At 44.8% G+C, this 23,282-nt stretch overlaps 1 protein-coding gene across 5 annotated transcripts in view; it reads right to left on the bottom strand.

Moving 5' to 3' along the window:
- The window catches only part of hipk2 (homeodomain interacting protein kinase 2), a 146,949-nt gene that overhangs the window by 39,041 nt on the left and 84,626 nt on the right, over positions 1–23,282 (bottom strand). For 3 of the 5 annotated variants that reach the window (XM_083763401.1, XM_083763400.1, XM_083763403.1), the window contains exons 4-8: positions 17,978–18,101; positions 16,277–16,402; positions 13,080–13,166; positions 5,617–5,801; positions 4,129–4,291 (exon numbers count right to left, since the gene is read on the bottom strand). In XM_083763401.1, coding sequence (XP_083619527.1) covers positions 4,129–4,291; positions 5,617–5,801; positions 13,080–13,166; positions 16,277–16,402; positions 17,978–18,101 — 685 coding nt within the window. The remainder of the gene's footprint in view (positions 1–4,128; positions 4,292–5,616; positions 5,802–13,079; positions 13,167–16,276; positions 16,403–17,977; positions 18,102–23,282) is intronic. The other 2 variants (XM_083763402.1, XM_083763404.1) reach the window with 1 other exon arrangement.

Genomic DNA, 23,282 nt, shown 5'->3' on the forward strand with positions numbered 1-23,282 from the left:
TTTCATAAGGTTCTAAATGTCCCTGACTCGCATCGGTAATGCAGCAAAAATGCAGTTTGCAAAGGTGCAATCACTCCTACATTTCCCATTATAATCAATCATCAAGGTGGCAGCCAAATGGCACGTGGCACATTAAGGTCTGAGATGTGATTACATATCCTACAATCAACGCGTCGAGACCGTACACCGTGCCGGGAGGAAGGAAATGCATATTTCATATCGCCGGCGTCAGACAGGAACCTCATATCTGCACATTTAAACATTTTGTGTTTTTTCCCATATATGAATGACATCTGTCATAAATCAAATGTCATGTATAGAGCCATGAAAGAGCTGAATATAGTCTTCCATCACAACTCAGAAACATCTGATGGAATCTGCTATGTGATCACAGCTAACACAGACATATTGCACATTGTTTAGTGTGTATTTAGCACATTGTAGTCTTAGCAGCTGGCGATGTTGTTTATATTTTGCCAGAAACGGTACTATGTCGGCCACGATGGAATCAAAAATCCCTATTCACATCTGAACGCCGGACGGATTTGACATAAAGACAGATTTTGGAGTATTTTTCAGAGAAAACAGGCAGGAAAGAAATCATAATGAGTGGATTCCAAAGGGCTGCGCGCGCATTTCGCCTTGTGCCTGGAGGGACATAGCAACCTGCCTAGCAACCTGGGAAAATTGAGGTATGTGTTTTGCTTCTGTCGGTCGATTTTGATATAAAGCTATAAACCTGCGGCGCCACGGCTTCGGCAATCAAAGGGTAATTATGATAACCTGCAGTGCCGCGGGTCATGGCAACAAGGGTGTTGTATTGTGACTGAGTGTAATATGTTTTCATGTTGTGTAATGTCATTTATTTTTGCGTGGACCCCAGGAGGAGTAGCTGCTGCTAAATAAGCAATAAACAATAAACAGTGCCACACAAAAGTAGCAAAAAAAGAAAAGAAAAGCTGATCTGATTATGAAGCACATACAGCATCGAGATATGTTTCGAGCTTGTAGATACATTTTTTGCACATAATGAGGTTTGCACCCGACAACGACGATATGCCAGAATATACAGTATTTCTTTTCAGATAGACACCACACACAGCCCTGGGGGTGTGTCCTGACCATCTACTGTATACAGTATTTATTTTCAGATAGACACCACACACAGCCCTGTGGATGTGTCCTGACCATCTACTGTAATAACTGTATATTGCACTGCCTGTATTAACAACATTAAACATTGTAAACCTAAAGGACGGACACACATGTTGCACATAAAAGCTGAGCGATTGGGATTTGCGCAGGCTTAACCCCCGCAGCGGCGCTGGGTCAGAAAGAGGGAGGAGAGCGACAGAAAGGAAAGGAACAACGGAGAGATGTCATGGGTTTGTCGTGCCTCGCAGCACCATTCTGGCAACACTATAAGCTGCTTATTTCAATGGAGATTCTTTACGTTTTTGTCACATTCCTATAAGGCAATAATTTGATGATGACCGGCGCCTCTCCGGTAGAGCCTCCTACTGAACAATGACCCGGACATCAAATTATTGACCCAGGAATGCGAGAAAATCGCCATGAATTCAAGGCTTCATGGGGTGTGTAATTTATAGAAAATAACAAACAAACAAACACCTGGCCCTTACCAATTATTAACTTTTTGTTTTCATTCGTTAAATACTTGCACAAACTATGGCAGTGGTACTCAAAGAGACATCCTCTGCAGCAAAATCAGGAAGAGTTCTCAACTAGTTTATTTCATAATAAATAATGAAAATGTATCTACAGCATACTGTAGAGTGTAGAAGGTAAAGCAGAGGGCGCCCGCTGGCATAGTGGTCCAGGCGCAAGCCACATATAGGCTCTGGCCTGACTGCATGTTCGAGTCCCGTTCATGACGACCTTTGCTGCGTGTCTCTCCCCATCTTTCTCTCTCCCTCTTTCCTGTCAATCTTCAATTGAAACTATCAATAAAAGGCAGAAAAGCAAAAAAGCAAAAAAAAAAAGGCAAATAAGTTTATAGGGATAAGGGATAAAGGTTGCGCAAGATTGAGCACTATATAAAACACAAAGTTGCAGACTCACAATAACAAACTATATATATTATTATATATAATAATAATGAGCTGCAGCCGCGAGGAGTTTGACATTCAGTGCTCTTGACTCCGCGCTGCACAGCCGACAGGCATTAGGTAATTATACAAGCGCAGGTATCTCCCCTGCGTGTGTATAGCACATTAATAAGTGATGAGCAACACTACAGACGGTGAGAGTGGGATAACATCCCTGTTACAAACAAATGCTTTTAAGAGGCACCGCTTGTGCTCTCATAGTATTTGTTCCCCCGCACACCGACGTCTAATTTTAGCCCTCTCATTAAGCTTTATGTGGGGGGGAGGGGGGGAGATGGCGGGTAGCTTTCATTTTTCATTTGCTCTCTTTAGCGTGTTCGATGGGCGCCAGGGGAGGGAACATAATCAATATGGCACCGTGGCATTCATCATAAACAAGCGGTTCGTGGCAGAGCTCGCACGGTGTGTGTCTGTGAGTCAAAAGATGCCTTCTTTCCTTCTCTGGGGCTCCGAGAAAGTGGAGAAATTGTAACAGCATGACTGCAGCTGGCCTTACATGTTTGCAGAACACAAGTCATTTCAGGAAAACTAGATGGTGCCAAAGAATAATGATGTTTATGCCTTATTTCAAAAATAGCAAAGAAATAGCCCAATCTATGAGCACGCACAGACACGCACGCACGCACGTCAAGGCAAATTTGCTCTAGCATTTGCCTTGACGACCATGCAGTCTTATGCAAAGGTTAAAATTTTATTGAGATAACATGTTATCTAACATGTTATCTCAATTTCAACGTACAGATTATTATTTTATCCGTTATTTATTTTATTTATTATAATGTCAGCGGCCATCACAAAAAAACACATTCAGAGGTGCAGGAACTAATATGCATACAATCAATGGATTGGAGGTTAAATATGAATGCCAGGGGGTGGCAATAATTGCCATCCCCCTGGGACTGTCAACTGAGACGCGTGTGTGTTACGGAGCCAGGTGCGAGAAGGACAGGCTTATGTAGAGGGAATGTGGAAACTGTTTGAATCAGCGCAAGATCAGGGTTTTTTAAGTCATGGGGCGGGCTGGCTCGATATGTTTACTGATAGAGAACTCTGTTCACGAGAGAGAGAGAGAGAGAGAGAGAGAGAGAGAGAGAGAGAGAGAGAGAGAGAGAGAGAGAGTGGGGGAGGTAGAATTGTAACTATAAGCACAAATGTGAAAAACCCCTCACAGCGACACCCGGTGATACCAGGAGAAGAAGAATGTCAGCAGTTTGAATTCACATGCAGACACAGCACACGCACGCGCGCACACGAGGAGAGGAGAGGAGAGGAGAGGAGAGGAGAGGAGAGGAGAGGAGAGGAGAGGAGAGGAGAGGAGAGGAGAGGAGAGGAGAGGAGAGGAGAGGAGAGGAGAGGAGAGGAGAGGAGAGGAAGCCTCTGCAAAAAAAACAGGGGGGATTCTTAAATCCTGGAAGTGGCGGAATACTAGGCCAGCAGGAAGCGGGGGGGGGGGGGGGGGATCTTGTCGTGTGTGTAATCAGCACTGTGACAATCCCGAAGGACCCCAAGGCACACACACACACTGATGCAGGCAGACAAACAGATTCGCACTGGGACGGACGGACGGACGGACGGACGGACGGACGGACAGACAGACAGACAGAGACCTATAGTAATCCGTTCAGAGATTACCACGTTTAACCACTTAAAACCCTGTCGTAGGACGGCTCTACAAGCTCACAACACATTGCAATGCACAGAGTTATGATATTCTTTAACAATATATGCATTTGTTTAACCCATGTGCATCATTTCCATCTTTTCCTCGATTTTGTGTAAACAAAAAAAGAAAAATGTTCAAACATAGCAGATGTACAAGCTCGCAGCGCTGTGAGCTTGTACATCTGCCAATTTTGAGAACCGCTGCTCTAGTCTATAGACCAATGTTCTAAATCCTAAGAGTTTTCTGAAAAAAAGAATGATTCTAAAATGACACAGATACTTTTCCTGGTTTTTAATAGCACTTGAGTGAATGTACGTGGTTAGTTAGTTAGTGTACCTGGCTGTGTACAGCGTTGAGCTGGTTGTTGAAGGTCATGGTGAGGTTGGTGGAGGTGCTGGGGGCCATGTGGGTGATGAAGGGCGTCTTGCTCTGGCTCACTGTGTCGTACATGTTGACGCGACGCTTGCAGATCTCCATGTTCTGGAAGCAGGACTTGACACTGCAGAGAGAGAGAGAGAGAGAGAGAGAGAGAGAGAGAGAGAGGTGAGTGTTGTCCTATAGGAGTATAGCTGGCACAACTTTTACCCATACTTTTTTATTGTTATTTATTTTATTATTATTATTTCTTTATCCCACTATTTTTGTAACCCATTTTTTCACCATGTGTTGATTATCTATGTAATCCTAGGCACTACACTCCCTCTGGGGAGAGCAACAGACTGGCCTCATGCTTCCTTCTACACATGAGCAGTCCAAGCCGCTTTTGCTTCTAGCTGTGAGGCGACATCGCTACAGACTGCCCCCGTTTAAAAATATATATCATAATTAAAAGAATATGTACAAGCTCACAACGTGTCACATCATGATGTGTTGTGAGCTTGTAGATCTGCTATTTTCCCTATACTAACTTTACACTCTTGTAAGATCAAGTAGGTCATTAATCTATGAAGAAAAGTTAAAATTATGGAGATATGAGGTTTCTGCATGATGACAGCAGCTGTATTCATTCATATACACCAAGGGCTTTTCAAACTTTTTCTTGTCACGGACCCTCAAATTGACTTCCATTAGGTCAAGACCCCCATTTGGAATGAGTCTGCCCCGTAGGCACCCTGATATGAAAAGGTGTTCAATTCCATTAAGGGTGCTGTACAGTAAGTCAGTTTCCTTGGAGCCAACCCGTCCCCCCCCCCCCCCACACACACACACACACACACACACACGTGCACACATTCTACCACACATGCATGCCAACCTTGGAACACTATAAAAAATTAAGTTGATAAAGGGGTCAGGGGTAACACGCTGAGAAAGGCGTGTTTGCGGTCTGTCCGTGCGCATATGAATTAAATGTACCAGAAGAACTTCGGATTGCTGGCTATTACTTTCTTACTGTCCTTAAACCTGAACATGTATTTTGTGTTTACTAAAGAGACGGAGAAACTGTAACTGAACACTCATAGTCCATAATGGTTTAGTTCTGATGTGTAAACTTTACAAATTTGTTTTCCATTTGTGCCGTTTTTGTGTTCCCCAGCAAAAGTAGTTCATGTATCATCACAATACAAAATAAAGCAGAAATACAAGTTCACAGTGCGTCACTACGTGCCGCGCTGCGAATATTGTATATCTGCTATTTTAGATTTTCCTTTTTTTTTTTTTTTTTAGTTTTAATAATTTAGAATTTAACACAATTCTTCTCTTCTGGGGGTCCCTGCCACGAACGCTTTTCAGATGGTGGTCGGTGGCCAAAATCCTTGTCTTGAGAACGTTAGAGAACCACTGACATAGACAAGCATAAAGGGGACAAACTGGAGTACGCACAGTGTGGTGTGTGGGAAATCCAGCAGGTGTGACATGGTGACAAACGGGTGGTTGAGGGTCTCGATGGGGGTGATCCTCTTGTCTGCGTCGATGGTCAGCATCTTGGTCAACAGGTCGATGAACTCTCTCCTGTCGGCCTTCTCTGCCAGCATGTCGCTTCCCTCCAGATCCGAAGACATGTTCACCTGTGACGCACGCACACATGCACACACACACACACACACACACACACACACACACACACACACACACACACACACACACACACACACACACACACACACACACACACACACACACACACACACACGACATCGTTATTTGCATTGCTATTTCACAAGACATGCTTGAACACAAACAATAGTAGAAGCACAAGCTTGGGAAACTCAACAACAAGTGTTTCAGGATACAGATCACGGATACAGGAAGCATACTGTATGTGGCAACTGCCAATTCAACATAATTTAGTCAGCTTGGGCATTCCTGCAATCTTCAGGCCTCTCACAACTAATTTATGGACACACACGCGCGCGCGCTTGAGTGCGTACAAACTCACACACACACACACACACACACACACACACACACACACACACCGCGTAGTGAGCTTGCACATCAGCAATTTTCTACAGACTCTCACTCTCAGATAGTTTGATTTTGTTGATTTATTGATTCAGGAATCTTATACACTTGGTATGCTACGTCTTTCCTAGGAAAGACGACAGTACTATATATACTGTGTCGGTGAGGTAAGAAACATTAGGAGGGCTTATAAAAGAACCTCACCGTTTACATTACATACAATCTGTAATCTGTAATTACATTACAGTGCGGTGCGACTTCCGCTTCTGATACTAAATTATTTTGTCCCTATCATCATGTCTAGTCTAATCTGGCAGACCATATCTCTGCCGACTGATTGAATCTAAATTCAATGAAGAGGAGAAATGAAAGACCTGCATTAACAAACCATACAACCACTGCTTTGATACCATCCCAATATAAAGGAATTCTCTAAGTCATGGTCCGGGACACAATAGGGTGTCCCCAGAGATACTGTTGTGAGTTTGCAGATCAGCTATTTTCAGCGAAGATCTTTGGTGTAGAGGGGAAAAAAGAGCAGACCAAGCATTGAGGGTTTAAGTGGTTAAATGTCTGAGAATACGCATTTACAAAAAATAAAAAATAAACATGAATATGCACAACAGTTATGATCAGCCGTCAGCCGTCAAACTAGTCTAAGCTAAGCTATACAGTCCCTGTTTCATCTCCCTCTCTGCTACGGGGTCCCTGATCTCGACATTAATGTTGAAGACACCTGCCCTAAGGCTTTGCATTGGTTCTGTGATGCTGTTAGATTTAATTTAATTTTTTCAACAATTTTAGCCCATTCAGTTTATGCACATGTCACCAGATGTATCACTAGGCAGACAAATTTGATTTGACTTGAGATGTTGACCAGTCCAAGTCGTCAAGGTTTTACGACCTGGCTGAGTCGTAATAAAAAAAATGTTTTCAGCCTTATTTTGGGTGTGAGACACCCGCTCGTAACCAGGCTGTATCCCGCTCAGCGTGTCAACGCACAGAGGCCTATTACTGCCCACAAGGAAACATCAGGCTGCGTCTCACACAGCCCAGTGATAACCCTGCACCTTACTGACATCATAAACATTTGCTCTAGTATTCATAGCTCGACGGGACTGTTGAGACTGCACTCGAAATATCTCCCGGCGCCCTCGCAGAGATTTTTATCTATTCACTGAGGTTAAAATAAACAACAAACTTCCAAACTTCAATAATGTAAATGCTATGCCCGTTTGGTTGACTCTTTGACTTTTTTTTTTTTACGTTTAAACCTTTCACAAAGGACACCATTTTGTGAGTTAGCACTCCCACCCGAAAAAGGCTGACATGAGACAACTTTACCTAAATAGTCTCCGTCGAGGCCCCTCCCGGGGAAGCAGCTTTGGGAGGCTTCAAACATTGCGGGGTTGAAGGATAAATACTGGGCATGAAGGAAGATTTATCCTGGAATGGAAAGCTCCTTAGCAAGCGGGGATTGATTCACGGGGGAGGGGATGGTGATCATAATATAGCACACAGAGGCCCAAGCATTGGGACTATTGGGGACATGGAACTGGAGAATTGGGCCAGACAAGCCTCGCCTTGCTATACCCCCAGTCTGCAGAATGTCTGCTATTGGGACAGTGATTCTCAAATGTCCATGTCCAGGATCCCTCCAAATATATTTAGCAGCAGACCCCCCCCATTTGAAAATGTTTTGTGTCAGGGTCAATAGTTTTCCGGAAATATTTGGTCTACAAGCTCGGCTATTTTTGAAGAAATAAATTTGTTCCTTGTTTTTTTTGCTAATGGGGGAACCTCTTCAAGGTCTCCTGTGGGTCCCCCGGACCCCACTTTGAGAACCAGCGGCGCTGCAAGGCACAGAAAATAGTGACAGTAGCAACAGACAAGGCAGCCGGCCTGGTTTATTGTCATTCCCAATGCAGAGCCAACAGCGCCTGTTTCTCATAAAGACACAATGCTTATCTACACGGCTGCTCCAGAGGCTATCACACACACTGCCACTCAGCGCTGCGCTGCAGATCTGATTCGTCTCTCTCTGTCTCCCCACAACAATGCATAGTATTATTTGGGTCTGGTTTACTTGGGGGTGGCGGCACAGCCCCCGTTTCTCTGTCCTCTCTGCCTGAATCGTGGCACCTCCGCCGGCTGTGATAAAGGAAATAATCTTCAGAATGAGGTGAGAAATGATCATGCTGTCCTCTGCGAGAGGAAGAGATGACTTTGGGAAATGTATAGAATAAGACAAGCTCTGGTTACAAATGTGCAGCATCCCGCAACATGGAGGTGCACTGCAGCATTCTGACGGTGGAGGTACTGACTGTACTGTATGTGGGCTATAGTGGTTCTCAAACATTTTCCAAGTCAAGGACCCCCAAATGAATATGTAGAAGATTTGTCAATGTTTGTTAATTTGGTTTTTATCTACAAGCTCACAATGCGTCGCATTCACATCACTTGTGAACTTGCAGATTGGCTGTTTTTGAATAGCTGAAAAGCAGTGTCCCCGGACCGAACTTTAGAGCTTTACAAATCAGCTCACAGTAAGTCCCAGAGGGATGAACCATATAGTGAAACGTAAAAGAAACATAAAAGAAAAAGGAAATGGGTGAAAAATAAGTGAAGGATGAGGTGAGATCTTGGGCAGTCTTCAATCAACATTTCTCACACAGCTAGTGAGGCTCGAGCGTAGATCAGAATTCAGAATTAATTTGTTTCCAGTCGGCTCCTCCCCTGCCCACCCTCCATCCGTAGAGCAGACCTCTATAGCAGGGTCTCGCATTAACTGTGCGTTCCCTCTCTGATCTGCTCAAATCACATCCACACTGGGCACTCAAACTCCCCCTCTCATTTCCCACGACGGAGTAGAGGAGCTTCATTATCTCTCCCTGGCAACCGGCCCCACCATCTCTCCCCCGGAGCCTTCAGCCATGTCATCCATTATACACAGGGAGACACATGTCCACAATACCGACTTGTATGTACTATGTGGCCTTGATTCTTCAGAGACCGGGGGCAAAACAGCCAGGTTTCCTTCCCACATTATAGATAGAGGCCAGTTCCCTGCAGTGTTTGTTTTATAAAGTCCACAGTCCAGCAGTGTAGTTATTTGAAGCAGTGGTTCTCAACCAGTGTTCTCAGCCCTCCAATAATTGGCAAAACACTAAGATTTGAATCATAATATAATGTCAATATAAAAATGTCAGTTTGCTGATTAAAATAAACTCGGCAGTGTTAATTGCATTTTTACATTCCTATCAAAAGAATAAAACACACACAAAAAATAATACTTGACAGCGTATTTCTATTTTGGTCATTTGAGTGCCATATGTTTGGGGGAGAGTGCTAGACATGTAAAACAACAAATAACAATGTGAATAGTCCAAAAGGAACCTGTTACAACTCAACTAATTGATGCTTACAGTATAATTATGTCCAGCTGTTATCCAGCCAGCTCTTTCTGGAGGACTTGAAGTTAACAAAGGACTTAAACTCCCTGTGCTATAGGACAGAACACAACACTCTGTACTGGTCAGCATGAACTGTTGAAGGCGGTCGTCTGCACCACCTTGAGGCTTGTTGTTTATGCATCAGACATTAGCCATGTTCTCACAGACATATTTCACCTGCTTTTCTTCTCTGTCTTATCTCTCTTGGCAGGTCATTATCAGAGATAACATCAAGGACAATGACCACCACCAGAGAATAGGAGCGTCCATCACTGTCAGCGGCAGTGCATTTTGGGAAAGTGAGCAAAACATTGGGCAGCGACAATATGGACAAAATGAAATATCCTTATATTTTTGACAAAATGTGCCAAATATCTAGTATATGTTCCTTCTTTGTTTTAATAAAGGAAAAAACTAATTGTTTTTCACATTTTTGTAATTTCTTTCCTAAAAAGTATCAAGTATAAAATAAGGCTCAATTAAAACCCCAGACAATATCTAGTCTCATATCACGATATGGATACGTCGCCCCGTCCTAAGTCTTTATCAGAGGACAATGACTACACAGAACAGAAGCCAGCAGTGCATTTTGGGACAGCGAACAAAACATTGGCCTCGCTATCAACTCCCGTCAAGCATGTCTAACGCAAATGTCGTAGCAGAATGTGAACCTTCCCAGCGTGGTGTGAAATGAGTTCAGGGCCGGCTGGGAGCAGCAGACAAGATGGATATGGGATTTTTGTAAACGGGTCAATTGGTTGGGTTGCATGAGATGTTCCTTGTATTTGTTGCAGTGGGTAAAAAAACCCACATTGCCACAGGTGTCTTACTGTGACAGCAGGAAGCCAGAGGCCAGACCAGACCCACGTCTGTCTGACAGAACAATAGTCTGACCCCGCAGAGTAGCCCCGCATGACTGGATAGAATCTTCTGGAATGTGACGTGACGCGTGCTTGTGCGTGCATGCGCGCGTGTGTGTGTGTGTGTGTGGGGGGGGGGGGAAGGGGGGGGGGGAGTGGGTATCTGGAAGGTAACCAAGTGCATTTACTCAAGTGCTGTACATAAAGGCACTGTGTGTGCTATTATTATTATTAAGAATGAAGTCTTAAGACAAAATAGTGGCCGCACACACTGATAGCCAAAGTGCCGATTATTTATTTGGATGCAGAGTAGAATAGAAACCAACGTTTCGGCAGGTACAACTGCCTTCATATACCCTGAAGAAGGGACTGTTTAGGTACGGGGGATTCGGAGTCCCTATGGTTGGGACTGATGCGCTTGATCAGAGTACCTAAAAAGCAAATCCAATTCATCGCCAAACCATAAAAGATATATATTGCTCATTTTATATTCATGCGTGCGTGTGTGGTGTGTGGGTTCCGTGTTCATGCACTTCACGCTTATGTACAGCGACAGATGCAGCGAGTTAGGATGCGGCCACCACACTAGATCACGCTTAAATTAGAAAGCAAACTGTACACATCAAACACGGTCACCCAGCTGACCACATGTTCAGCTCAAATGTCCGCCTGCAAGTTATTAGCCGGCGGTTCAAACCAAACGAAGACAGCAGCAGCAGCGGAGCCGAGGAGAGCTTCCAGTCAACAGCTGCTTTCATTTTCACTCCTGGTAGAATTGCATACAGAGCGAGTCTACGGTGTACATATGTACATACTGCCTCTGGGGAACGTACTCGGGGTTGCATGTTATTATTGGACCAGATTTCAAACTGTCTGAAAGATAATCCTTGAGATGCGATTGATTGAGCTTGTCAGGGAGCTTGAGCAGAGCTTGAGCAGAGGAATCACAACAAGGAGGATAAAAGGCACAAGCCGAGCCTACAGTAGTAGGCTGTATATGAAAATAACTCCCGTTATTATTACCCAGCTGCTGTGGAAGGTTGTAGGAGGTTGTGTTCTACACAAGCAGACAACACATGTCATATTGTCAGATTCTGTACGGGCCCGTACATAATCTGGTATGCAAGGGATAACCAACGGGTCATTGTTGAGAAATAAACCCAGACAGGGTGATTAGACCCCGACGCGATAGCGAAGGGGTCTAATCATCCTGAAGGGTTAGTGCAACACGGGAAGTGCACTGAGGGGGGCGAGCATTTGTCGACTAAGAGCTGGTTTGGTGTAGATGGAAGTACTAGAGGACCTATTATAGAGCCATGGGGGACTCCAGTCATCAAAGTATATAGGGTTTAATTGAATAATCAGCCCTTGACATTGTCCATGCGGTCAGTTAACAGGAAAAGTTAGCATCCCCCCTTAATTGTCACTTCCACCATCTGCAGGAAACGATGGAGCATTGCGGTATAGTTCAGGCAGGTGCAGAAGTTAAGCCACATGATCCCACACTTATAAACTCTACAATGACATTAGCATAACCTTTGATTGTACTACCTGTGCTGTTAACAAACCTGTTATTAAAGTATTCATTCAATCAATCAACTTACTGTACAGATACTGTACCATCCAAATAGTTCAAACTATTTAAGCAGAGTGACATTCTCTCATGCATGCTCAACATCTCTCGCTGCTGCCACAATGACAGCATGTCAGTGATCAAACTCCCTCCACCTCCCCAGCCTCCTCCTGTAGTAACATTTATAGGTCTTCACTATGACAACATGTTAATTGTGTGGATTCATGTGGATTGTGTTATGTCTTCAATACCAGTGGATCTTTACGTTCAGCCCGATGAAGGGTTCAAATGAGTGTCGTGCCTGTCACAGACATGCGCAGAGCAATTTCATTCAAGAAACTCAGTGTAGCTGCCAGCGGCTGTTCATTGGGCCGCCTCAGCATCACATTCTCATTCACATGATTCACTTCATCCAATCACACACTCATTCCATCTTCATACCAGCTATTTAAACTGGAGGTTTACACTGCTCATCCTGCTTGCTTGCTGCTGCACACTGATACTGCTGCGCTGCTGTCTGCTTCACCTTTTGCTGCTCACCCTCCTCCACCCCAGCTACCACCTGTCTCGCCCTCCTCCACCCCAGCTACCACCTGTCGTTTTGGATCTGCTGTTTAGGTACGGGGGATTCGGAGTCCCTATGGTTGGGACTGATGCGCTTGATCAGAGTACCTAAAAAGCAGATCCAATCCATCGCCAAACCATAAAAGATATATATTGCTCATTTTATATTCAATAAATATACATTCCATTCATGAGTTGTCCTGACAGAAATGTCGTTGTGGTGTACATTTAATAATAAACAATTTTTAGGCTCTGCTTTGGATGTGATCTCTCAGTGTGTGTCATGCGTGTGCAGATTCTTCTAGGCTATAAAGTCTCTCGCCTAATTGTCATTTGTTATTTTGGAACAGTAGTTGTTGTTTTTTACAGAGTTTCATTGAAAACTATTATCAGTCAACCACTATTGTACACAGTAGTAGTAGTGTATAGTACCTGTGCCATGTCATCCAAGCAGTTGAAGATGTACTTGCGAGCCTCCTTGGATTTGATCCCCGTCTCGCCCTCGTGGTCCTCTTGAGTCTGTTGGGAGAAGAAGGAGAGAAAACAAGAGTAAAATGATGGTGCCTTTCACTAAAGCTCACTAGTGGATTTATGCATTGCACTCTTACAGGCACAAACAACCCAACACAACAACACATTCATGTACTCTGAACACTATTTCAGAGACATAGTGAATTTCATTTTTATTCATCCATTAATCTTTACGTAATATAATCCTGACCCAAGCGCCAATCATTGCAGCTGCATAGTTTGTAAATTACCTAATAATTGAACTAGGCTATTGCATGATCAGACAGACCGCTGACAACGTGGCCAGATGGAGGAGGGTGCTCTCTGTAAAATGTGTCCTGTGGGCCATTCATCAATCACATAAAACATGTTTACATTATTGAACCAACTGATTTCCCTGGTCCCTCTTTATGTAGCGGCCAGCAGCTGTGATGCCATGGCCTGAGAGGACGTTGGGGTGAACGTGTTGCGCTGACTGATTCAGCCACTCAGCAGTGCAGAGATGACGCAACACAGCCGTTCAGAGCATGGGAAGGCATTGCGGACTGGATCCCATTGGCTTAAAGCAGTGGTTTTCAACCCTTTTCATATCAAGGCCCATTATTTATGTTGGTCTCACAGACCAAAAACTAGAGACTGTTTTGTTATTGTTGGATAGAATTCTGTCCACAATTCCATGCTGTATTGATGTTGGTACCATTAGGAGAGATATCAGGCAAACGTTGATCAAAATAACAATTGTTCTACATTCTCTAATTATGTGTAGACTTCTTTTTCGAGATGTTTAACAATAAGTTTACTCTTGAGAGCGTAAAATGAAACCAAATGGACCTATAAGAGTCCATTTGGTTGTAGTTAAATCTACAGGGGTCCATTTGATTACCAACTCTCCATCATTTAGCTGGGGACCACCCCGGACCACTGGTTGAAAACCACTGGCTTAAAGGATAGCAAATGAGGAGAAAGTAATGAGAAAGTGATGATAAAGTCACTACTACCACAGCGACTGAATTAAGACCAGCTTGCGTTTCACGCAAGATGGAGAAAAAAAGCAGATGTTCCTTTCAAATCCCACCACCATGCACACTTCATGGAGCTCATAGCTGAAGTTCAGGAGCAGGACCGCACCTCCAACGCAGCTACTTCCACCTCCTATCAAGCCACCTCCAATCGGGTCACCTCCACCTGCATACAAAGCCCATCCAACCCACGGTTCTCCCTTTGTTCTCGCTTTCATCATCCCCCCCCCCCACCCTAATTCTCATCCTACTCCCTCTGTCTAACATCTCCTAACAGGTCCCTAAGGGGGGTTAGTTGTAGCCTGGGTAAACCCACTCCCCCTGCTGGACAACATTTCATTCTGCCATGCAAATCTGACGAGGGGGGAGGGGTTTACACAGGCTAGGTTAGTTGTGCTGGGAGTACGGCGGATTCCCGAAGCCTCCCCACCTCGGCTTAAATTACCCGACCCGAGCTGGATGGCCAGACGGCCCGTCGCGGGTCATCTTCGTTCTGTTCATCGTTCGTTCCTTCATCGTGTCATGCATCTTTCGTTAATAAAATCTGTTAAATGTCCTCATTGGTTGGTGTGGTCCTAGATAGTGAACTCACTGTTAAAACACTATGTACATTCATGTCATGTCATGACACTGACAGTGTGTTGTAGACTTCCTCCGGGCAGCTCATAGAACCACATGACTGTGGAGGGGGACAGTGGTGCTATGGCAACAGTCCCATGACAAATGTGGATGATGTCAACAACAGGGCTCAAATCCAATTAAACCTAAAGATTATTTTCCTGGTAATTTTTACCTATAATGGACAACTCCAAAATAGGGACACAAGATTTGAAAGTGGTTCAACCGCACACTATAGGACCCCCCCCCCCCATTCCCCCAGCAAAAAAAAGAAGACATGGAAATAATCAAAAGTGATCTTATGAGCCTTTCAGCCGACAACATCAATAAGCTCCTGGGCAGCTGTGTGACACCACAGGGCAGCAGATGTGTTCGCTCACTTTTGAAGGCCAACGTTAGGACTTGGGGAACATCAATGGCTGTCAACGTGGTATTTTGGGCTGTGAGTCATTTGGTGTGGACACAAAATAAAGACATTGTTGCTTTTTTGTCTAAAGAGGTGATCCATGAGGCAGCGAACGGACACAGTCATACGAATTGCACACCACGATCCAAACTTTTTTCTTTTGTTTCAGGGACCCCCAGTGTGATATACATTAGGCCATAGAGCCCCTCACTTGATTATTTCCATTTCATCTATGTACTCCCAATGTATGCATTACAGTAAAATCCTCTGTTAATTTAATTAATTTTGTATACTCTCAGACTTAGAGACCTACAAAGGTCTATTTGATTACTAACTATAAATCATTGACCCGGGGACCCCCTGGAACCCCCCCTCAAGGACCCCAAGACTGTCCCTTAAGCCCCACTTTGAGAACAACTGCCATACAGGCAAAAACCGACGCGGCGTGTCGATTCGTTTTGTTAAAACGGGGAAAAAGTTTGATCAAAGATAACGATATACAAAAAGGGGAAAAGGGAGTGAGTTGCCCACTTATTGAGTGGCCTACATAAGGGTGCAGTGGGTGGGTGGGTGGGGGAGAGTGGGGGTCCCCCCTCTGAGGTGGATTTTTCATGCCGCGCTAACATTTGCCAAATCCTCTCACACAGATCCAATTTGTTCTCATTAGCCCCTCGCTTTGTTTATAGCCCGGTGCCGGGACTGTGTCGAAGCCTCACACCGAGGTAGAACAGCCAGAGGTGCTGGAATATTGATGCCGGCTCCAGTTCAGAAAAAAAGCTTCTGCTGGAGCTGAAATCTTTGTCCTGTCCTTTTGATGTAGCCATGGAGAAATGTTCCGGTGAGCCACATGGTTGACTCTAGTCACTAGAGTGAAACACAACAACCATGCACTAGAGTCTAGTGCATGGTGACGTCACACAGCACGTCGTAGATCGGCAGATATTAAAAAAATTATCTTGAATGTGTTTTTTTCTTTTCTTTTCCAAACATTTTAACACAAATCCCTGGCACATAATCTTGTCAGATGGTCGGCCGTGACGTGAATGCTGTACATAAGAGTATGTCCGGTCACCCACCACTACCTTGAGTCTCCAGAGCGGATAGGTAGAGTCTGGGTCCCTGTTGAAGAACCTGGTGGTCTTTGATCCTGCACTCAGGAGATACTCTGCAGGCAGGCCCTGCGTCTGGGAGATGTACCGGATCTGAAGGACACAAATAGAAAACATGTATAATTCATTGAACACGCCAATGTGCAACATTCATTTCCAGCCACATCACTGACAGGCATGAAAAAAACAACAACACATTAGACCCAGACAAACGAGATAGAGTCCACCAATTACAGATTCTTTCACAAAAAAGCACGTTAACCAGTTAAAACCAGGAAAGCATCTTTGATTTTAAGATTTTTGCCTTCACTATTTATAAATAGCAAGATGTACAAGCTCACAGCACGTCACTTTGTGCCGCGCTGCTATTTTGAACATTGAACATATTTTGAACATCTTGAAAGTGTGAGAACTACTGATTTAGAAGGCATTTGAAAGAGAAAAGAAAGAGGGCCACACTGCTCGTATAGCCACGATGCAAACAAATATGTTTTCATAGTACAAAACCAACGTTTGCACCAGATAAAGGTCAGTGTGTAGACTGGGTACATTTAATACAAAAGCCCAAATCAATACAAAAACTGCTACTTTGTGGACAAAACCATGAAAAGCACAAGACTTGTTTACATCAGGATCCACCATTTTCAATTCATCATACATACATCATTCATCATACGTACATTAAAGATGTACAATTAAACACTTTTATAAACAAAGTGCTAAATCAATTGTAACCAATTAGATCTGATTAGTGTTTTGAAAAATAGAAAATTCAAAAATAGCGGTCCGTCTGGCTCTAATAAATATAGACTGAGCTACATTACCTGTACAACATAGCCCCAGATCTGGTTGAAAGCAGGGGGAAAAAGTTAATAATATAAGGGGGAGGGATTGCAGCAGGCTGTACTTTTTTGGCAGTTTGAAAGTCTGGATGCTGACATCGATATGCTGAGCTTATCATGTGGTGAAATATTCATACCGCCCAAAACATGACCCCATCATCCTCTCCACATAGTCTGAGAGACTAAGATTGATTTGAGATGGGCATGAAATGAGGGGGTCTTGTTCTAGTGACGGAGCGCTACTTTCTGGGGATGGCTTCCCCACAGAGAGTCACGTGACTGACTGACAGAGGCACACACACACACACACACACACACACACACACACACACACACACAGTGGTGTGTTGCTCGAGAGTGCTGGGGCTCCGCTAATTGGACGTGCGGCACGGTGGCATCTGTTTGTATAAACAGGGAGGCTGCACTTGAATCATCAGGGGCTGTCTGCGGGATTGGAGATGTCCCGTATTCCGCCCCAAATGCACGCATGCGCACACGCACGCATGCACGCACGCAGTATGCAAGTATGCATGTATAGAGACATCCACATCCACATCCACACACACACACACACACACACAGTATGCAAGTCTATATGCATGTACATATGGACCAACTGAGACATCCACACACGCGCACACACACACACACACACACACACACACACACACACACACACACACACACACACACACACACACACACACACACACACACACACACACACACACACACACACACACACACACACACACACACACACACACACACACACACACACACACACACACACACACACACACACACACAGTCCACTGACACTCACCTGGTCGAACTCTGAGGCCCCAGGGTACAGGGGCCAGCCCAGGAACAGTTCGGCTATCACACAGCCCAGGGACCACATGTCGATGGCCTCGCAGAACGGCAGGCCCAGGATAATCTCTGGAGCCCTGCGGACAGACAGACAGAGACACATTATTATACTGTAGGCAACTATGCATCATTATACTCTACATATTGCAGTGGTTCTCAAAGGGGGGACCCCCAGGGGTCCTTGAGAGAGTTCCAGGACGTCCCCAGAAAAATGATAGATAGTTAGGAACCAAATGGACTCGTATGGGTCTGTAACTCAGAGAGTGTGCAAATGTATGCTCTCAGAGTTAAATTAACAGTGATTTTACAATATAAATTGGGGGTCCCAGAGATGGAAATGCCATTAAATGGGGGCCCGAGGCCTAATGCGTGTCACACTGGGGGTCCTTGATATTAAAATGGTGGAGAATCACTGCTAGAACCGTGAAGACCTTCTCCTATGAGGGTCCCTGGCATGAGTGACCAACTATAAATCTGTCTTCATCCTCCATTCAGGATACGAGGTCGATGCGGCGCCTCGTATCCTTCTGACTCCCCTTCAAATGTCAGCGGACCTTTAGTGCTCGCCGACGTGGAGCCTCGCTGCGGCGTGATTGATGATTGATAACCAATGGCGAGAGCTGCAATCACAGAGTCTAATGTCACGGGGGGGCGGGTGAAGGGATGGGAGGCGCGGAGGCCAGGGCCAGGCGGAGGCCGGGTGGTTGGGGGGGTGGGGGTGCAGTGAGGAGGAGAGGGGATGCTTCCTGGCTCCCTCCACGGATATACTGTAGGTTGTTAGAGACATGGAGCCACGGCCGTTCTGCCATACAAGAGCAAAATGTGGAAACAATTATGCCATGAAAAATAAAACCCAACGTAAAAGTCCTCCGCTCCGGAGCAGAGCGTTCTTGGCCTCATCTGGGGGGGCTTTGGGTAGATGTGAGTTAATAATGCAGACGGTCCAACATGCATTGCAGAGGCACTGATATATATATATAATATATATATATATATATGAACCTTTAATGAGAAAAGGATATCCCCTTGATTTCGAGGGGTCCAGAGAGGGGCATTTTTTTCCCAGGCAGACCAGATAACTAGCAATGACTCCAACGATAGAGAAAGAGAGGGGGGAAAAAGAAAGAAACACTGCTCCAGTTTCATGAGCGCCTCAATGGACAAAAAATATTCCCAAATTTCATTCCAACTGCCTCAACGCAGTCTCCAATCTCCTGTCATAAAAAAGACCCTTAATAGTACAGGTTTTTTTTGCCGCTGCAAAACCAACCGCCCCTCCGGGGACAAAATAAAGTTCTACTTGACTTGACTTGACTTAATACAGTTCTCTGAGCTCACTTCTCTGATGACTCTCAAAATAAACAATGAGACACAATGAAGGCGGATTTAGACTTCCGCCATACGATGGTTGGCCTCGCCAGCCAAAAATAGCCAACCTGCAAGCTCACAGCGCGGCACATCTACGCAGACGCGCTGTGAGCTTCTAGAGTGCTATTTTTGTGTGACATCGTTGTACAGCGGAGCATGAATTCGGTTTGACAAATTTAAAAGGTCCGGTTTGCAAGGAATAGAAACCTTTTTGGTGATTTCTTTACTTTTGACGATAAAACTAAACCACTATTGTGAAAGCCCCATGGAACAGCCATAACCATCAACCATGCTATGCATATACTTTGTCAATATGTCATACAACTCATACTGGAAATAGTTAATGCATGTCGTCTGTTCCCTGCTCTATCACTTAACCCTCAACTGAACTGCAGTAACTAGATACCACTTCCCTTTCCCCCAAAATACACATCACAGCAGCAACTAACAGGTTATAACACCAAGGCTTTAGCCCTCATCCCGGAACATTTCCGTTCCGTCTCTGGTTCTTCTCGTTCCCCCTGCGCTCCGCTATAGTTCCCCCAGCAGCTCCGCTATAGTTCCCCCAGCCCGCACTCACTGTCTGCCACAGTTACCATGGCGAGAGAGAGAGAGAGAGAGAGAGAGAGAGAGAGAGAGAGAGAGAGAGAGAGAGAGAGAGAGAGAGACGGCAGACTCTGCCACTTACACTCAATTTAACAGGGTTTGAATTATTCTTTGTAGAGGAGAATGGTCTTTGTTTTCCTTTATATTATTGTTTGATTGTTGATGCTACAGTTTTTGCTATTTTCCAACCTGTGCCTTTCGGCGAACACTAAGACACTGGGACACCAGGCACGTTAGCCAGATGCTCCTGGAACAGTAGACAGAATGCCAGTAAACGTCCTGTGTGTGGGTCCTGTGTGTGTGTCCTGTGTGTGTGTATGGGTCCTGTGTGTGGGTCCTGTGAGACGTGAGTGTCCTGTGTGTGTGTGTCCTGTGTGTGTGTCCTGTGTGTGGGTCCTGTTAGTGTCCTGTGTGTGTGTGTCCTGTGTGTGGGTGATAAGTGGTCTAGTTCAGTGGTTCTCAAGACCCCCCACCCCCAATCTGAAAAGATGTTGTGCCAGGCAGGGACCCCCCAGAAGAGAAGATTTGTCAAGATTTTTACAAAACAGCAGATCTATACAAGCTTGATCCACAAGTTGTGATCATGCGCATAGATCAGCAAATAAAATAGGGCATAACTGTTTAAGCCCAACTTTGAGAACCAGTGCCAGATATTTAGAGTGGGCTGGATATATATATATATACATATATATATAAAATAAATACTAAGTAGTCATTTAGCAAAACAAAGTTGCAATTAACCATGATAGCCGTGACGGCAAAAAACTGTGAGAACGAGAAAACGAGAAAACATACGCTGCATACGTCGAGTGTTCAGCGAGGTGTTCATGCAAATCTGTGATGGATTTTTAGAACAAACATTTCACATTGAAATGATGTACCCCCACCCCAATCTCTATTAAACACACAACTGGAAGAGGTGTGCTTGCGTGCGTGCGTGCGTGCGTGCCTACGATCTCTTCAAGTGAAGTTCAAATAAGAGCCGATTTCTTTATGGGGGGGGGGGTGGGGGGTGTTGGAAACTAACAAAGCACTGCAGTTTTCCATCAGCCTGGTTATAATTTCCCTGCATTATCTAAGCGCTGGAGGCCGAGGGTGGAAAAGAAAGGCAACCTGACAGGCAGCTAGAGCCATCATGCTACCATTACATTTCTACTATACCACCTTCACACGTGTGTGTGTGTGTGTGTGTGTGTGTGTGTGTGTGTGTGTGTGTGTGTGGTGCAGTCATTTGCTGTTCTCTGCTCGCTGTCCAGTGTGAAACCTCAGGCTGGCTAATAGGCAGTTAGAGGCGTACTGTGTCACTGTCTGAAGGGTACTGTGGGTGTCCCTCTCCTCTCCTCTCCTCTCCTCTCCTCTCCTCTCCTCTCCTCTCCTCTCCTCTCCTCTCCCTCTCCCTCTCCCAGCCCCCCTGCTATCTCCTCAGAGCAGGGTCTTTTATGTGCTGTTTGGCAGCCTCTTGACAGACAGACAAGCCTCATTGTGTGTTAAGGTGTCTTTGGTATCGGCTGTGTGTAATGGAGCCCTCCAAGATACCGCTGCTGCCTCCAGTGTCGTCTTGGTTGGTGTCGTTTCCAACAGTCGCCCCTGAGACTTTAATAACGCTCGCCTTTGCCTCTCGTCTCTCTTTCTCTGTCCGTCTGACTTTCTGCCTGCCTCCCTCCCTCTCCAAGTTGATCTCCCCTTCTTTACATAATCATGTTTCACCTCTGCTTTCTGGACTGGTTGTAAAGTCACCAAAACTCTGGTAGAGGAACTACACAAGCTTCATCAAATGGTGCTTGTATTGCTCCCATCACGTGCAATGAACTCATTTGGACAGTGTGTCTTCTCAAACATGTGGAAGTCTTTGCGAAACTGATGGTAATGTGTTTAACAGAGGATCTGTGCTCACATGAATAGTTTCTGACTGGTCATTGGACTGATTATATGTCTTGTTGCACAAGTTAATGTATTGGGTCTGCTTTTCATTATGTTAATTATTACTATAATATATAAAATTATATATATACTATATAATTTTTTTGTAATTGATTGACTAGTGTTATTCTGTTTTATTTTATTCCATCTAGCCTCCTGTGGACAGGTGTTGAAAATAGCATTCGTGCTATATACACTTTACACAATACACCTGGTTCGTCCAATGTGACTGTGGTGTCCACGTCGAATAAATCCTCCCGATATGAATCCAAATAAGCCTCCCCCAAATAATGTCCTGTGTTGAACACAACGTTCTCCCTCTGTCTCTTATCCTTCCAGGTTCCTCCTCCTCCGTCTGACCGCGCTATAGCTTTTCTGTAATTCCCTTGACATTAAACTGTAATCTGGCATACAGAGATGCCCTCCCCCCACTCCCCTCATGGTGTGTGGGAGAGGAGAGGAGAGGTCGAGGGGACTCAGTATGCTTGTTGCATATTATCGCTGCTGTCAGGTTGGAGACCTTGTACTACTGCGTATCATTGATGTCGTCTGGGAGAAACCTCTTATCTCCATCATTTAACTTTTTGTGTATTTTTTTCCCGTGAATTAATGCAAATGTAAGGGAAAAAACACAAAGGCCTATAGTCTAGTGGTTCTCAGACTAATTTTACGATTAGTTGCATTCTGAAAATAGCCGATCTACAAGCCCACAACGCGTCAAAAATGGGGGTCCTTCTTTGGCCTCATGCATATCAAACAGTGTTTTGTTTTTTAAATATACTGTGCTATAATAGTTCTGACTATTCCCCCATCAGAACACGTGACAGAGATGGAAGCAGGGACGTGCACACCTAGACATCAAAGGGGGCTTCAGCCCCTGCCTTTTTACCCGTCTGTAAAACAACTCTCCAGACCACGAATGCAGCATTTACTACATGGTGAAAGAAATGCAAATGCCACTCCTTTCCATGCCATATACCGGTAGGCAGCATTCAGGAGAATTGCTTTTTTCCCCGAAGTCTCCTGAACTTGAACACAGCATTTTGCATTGAACATCTCCACTAGCTAAAGAGTGCTGGGTTGCGCCCTGAAAATAGCTGATCTGATCTTTAGATGTGCTATTTTCGCTATTTTTGTCCAAAAGTGCCCTCTTACGGGATTCCAGCCGCGCTGCCCCTCCAACACTCTCTGCACGTCCCTGGATGGTCAGTCAGTAAAAAGGCTCCAGAGGTCAAGCATGGGACGCCGTCTCTCCTCTCTCTCTGGTGCAACTGTCTCTGACATCATCTCATAAAGTTCACAGCAGCTTGCTTGGCCAACAAGCGGCGCTGCAGAATGTCAACAGTGCAAAAGGGCACAGTTCT

The sequence above is a fragment of the Protomyctophum parallelum genome, assembly GCF_964188405.1.
Source record: "Protomyctophum parallelum genome assembly, chromosome: 4".
Lineage (NCBI taxonomy): Eukaryota > Metazoa > Chordata > Actinopteri > Myctophiformes > Myctophidae > Protomyctophum > Protomyctophum parallelum.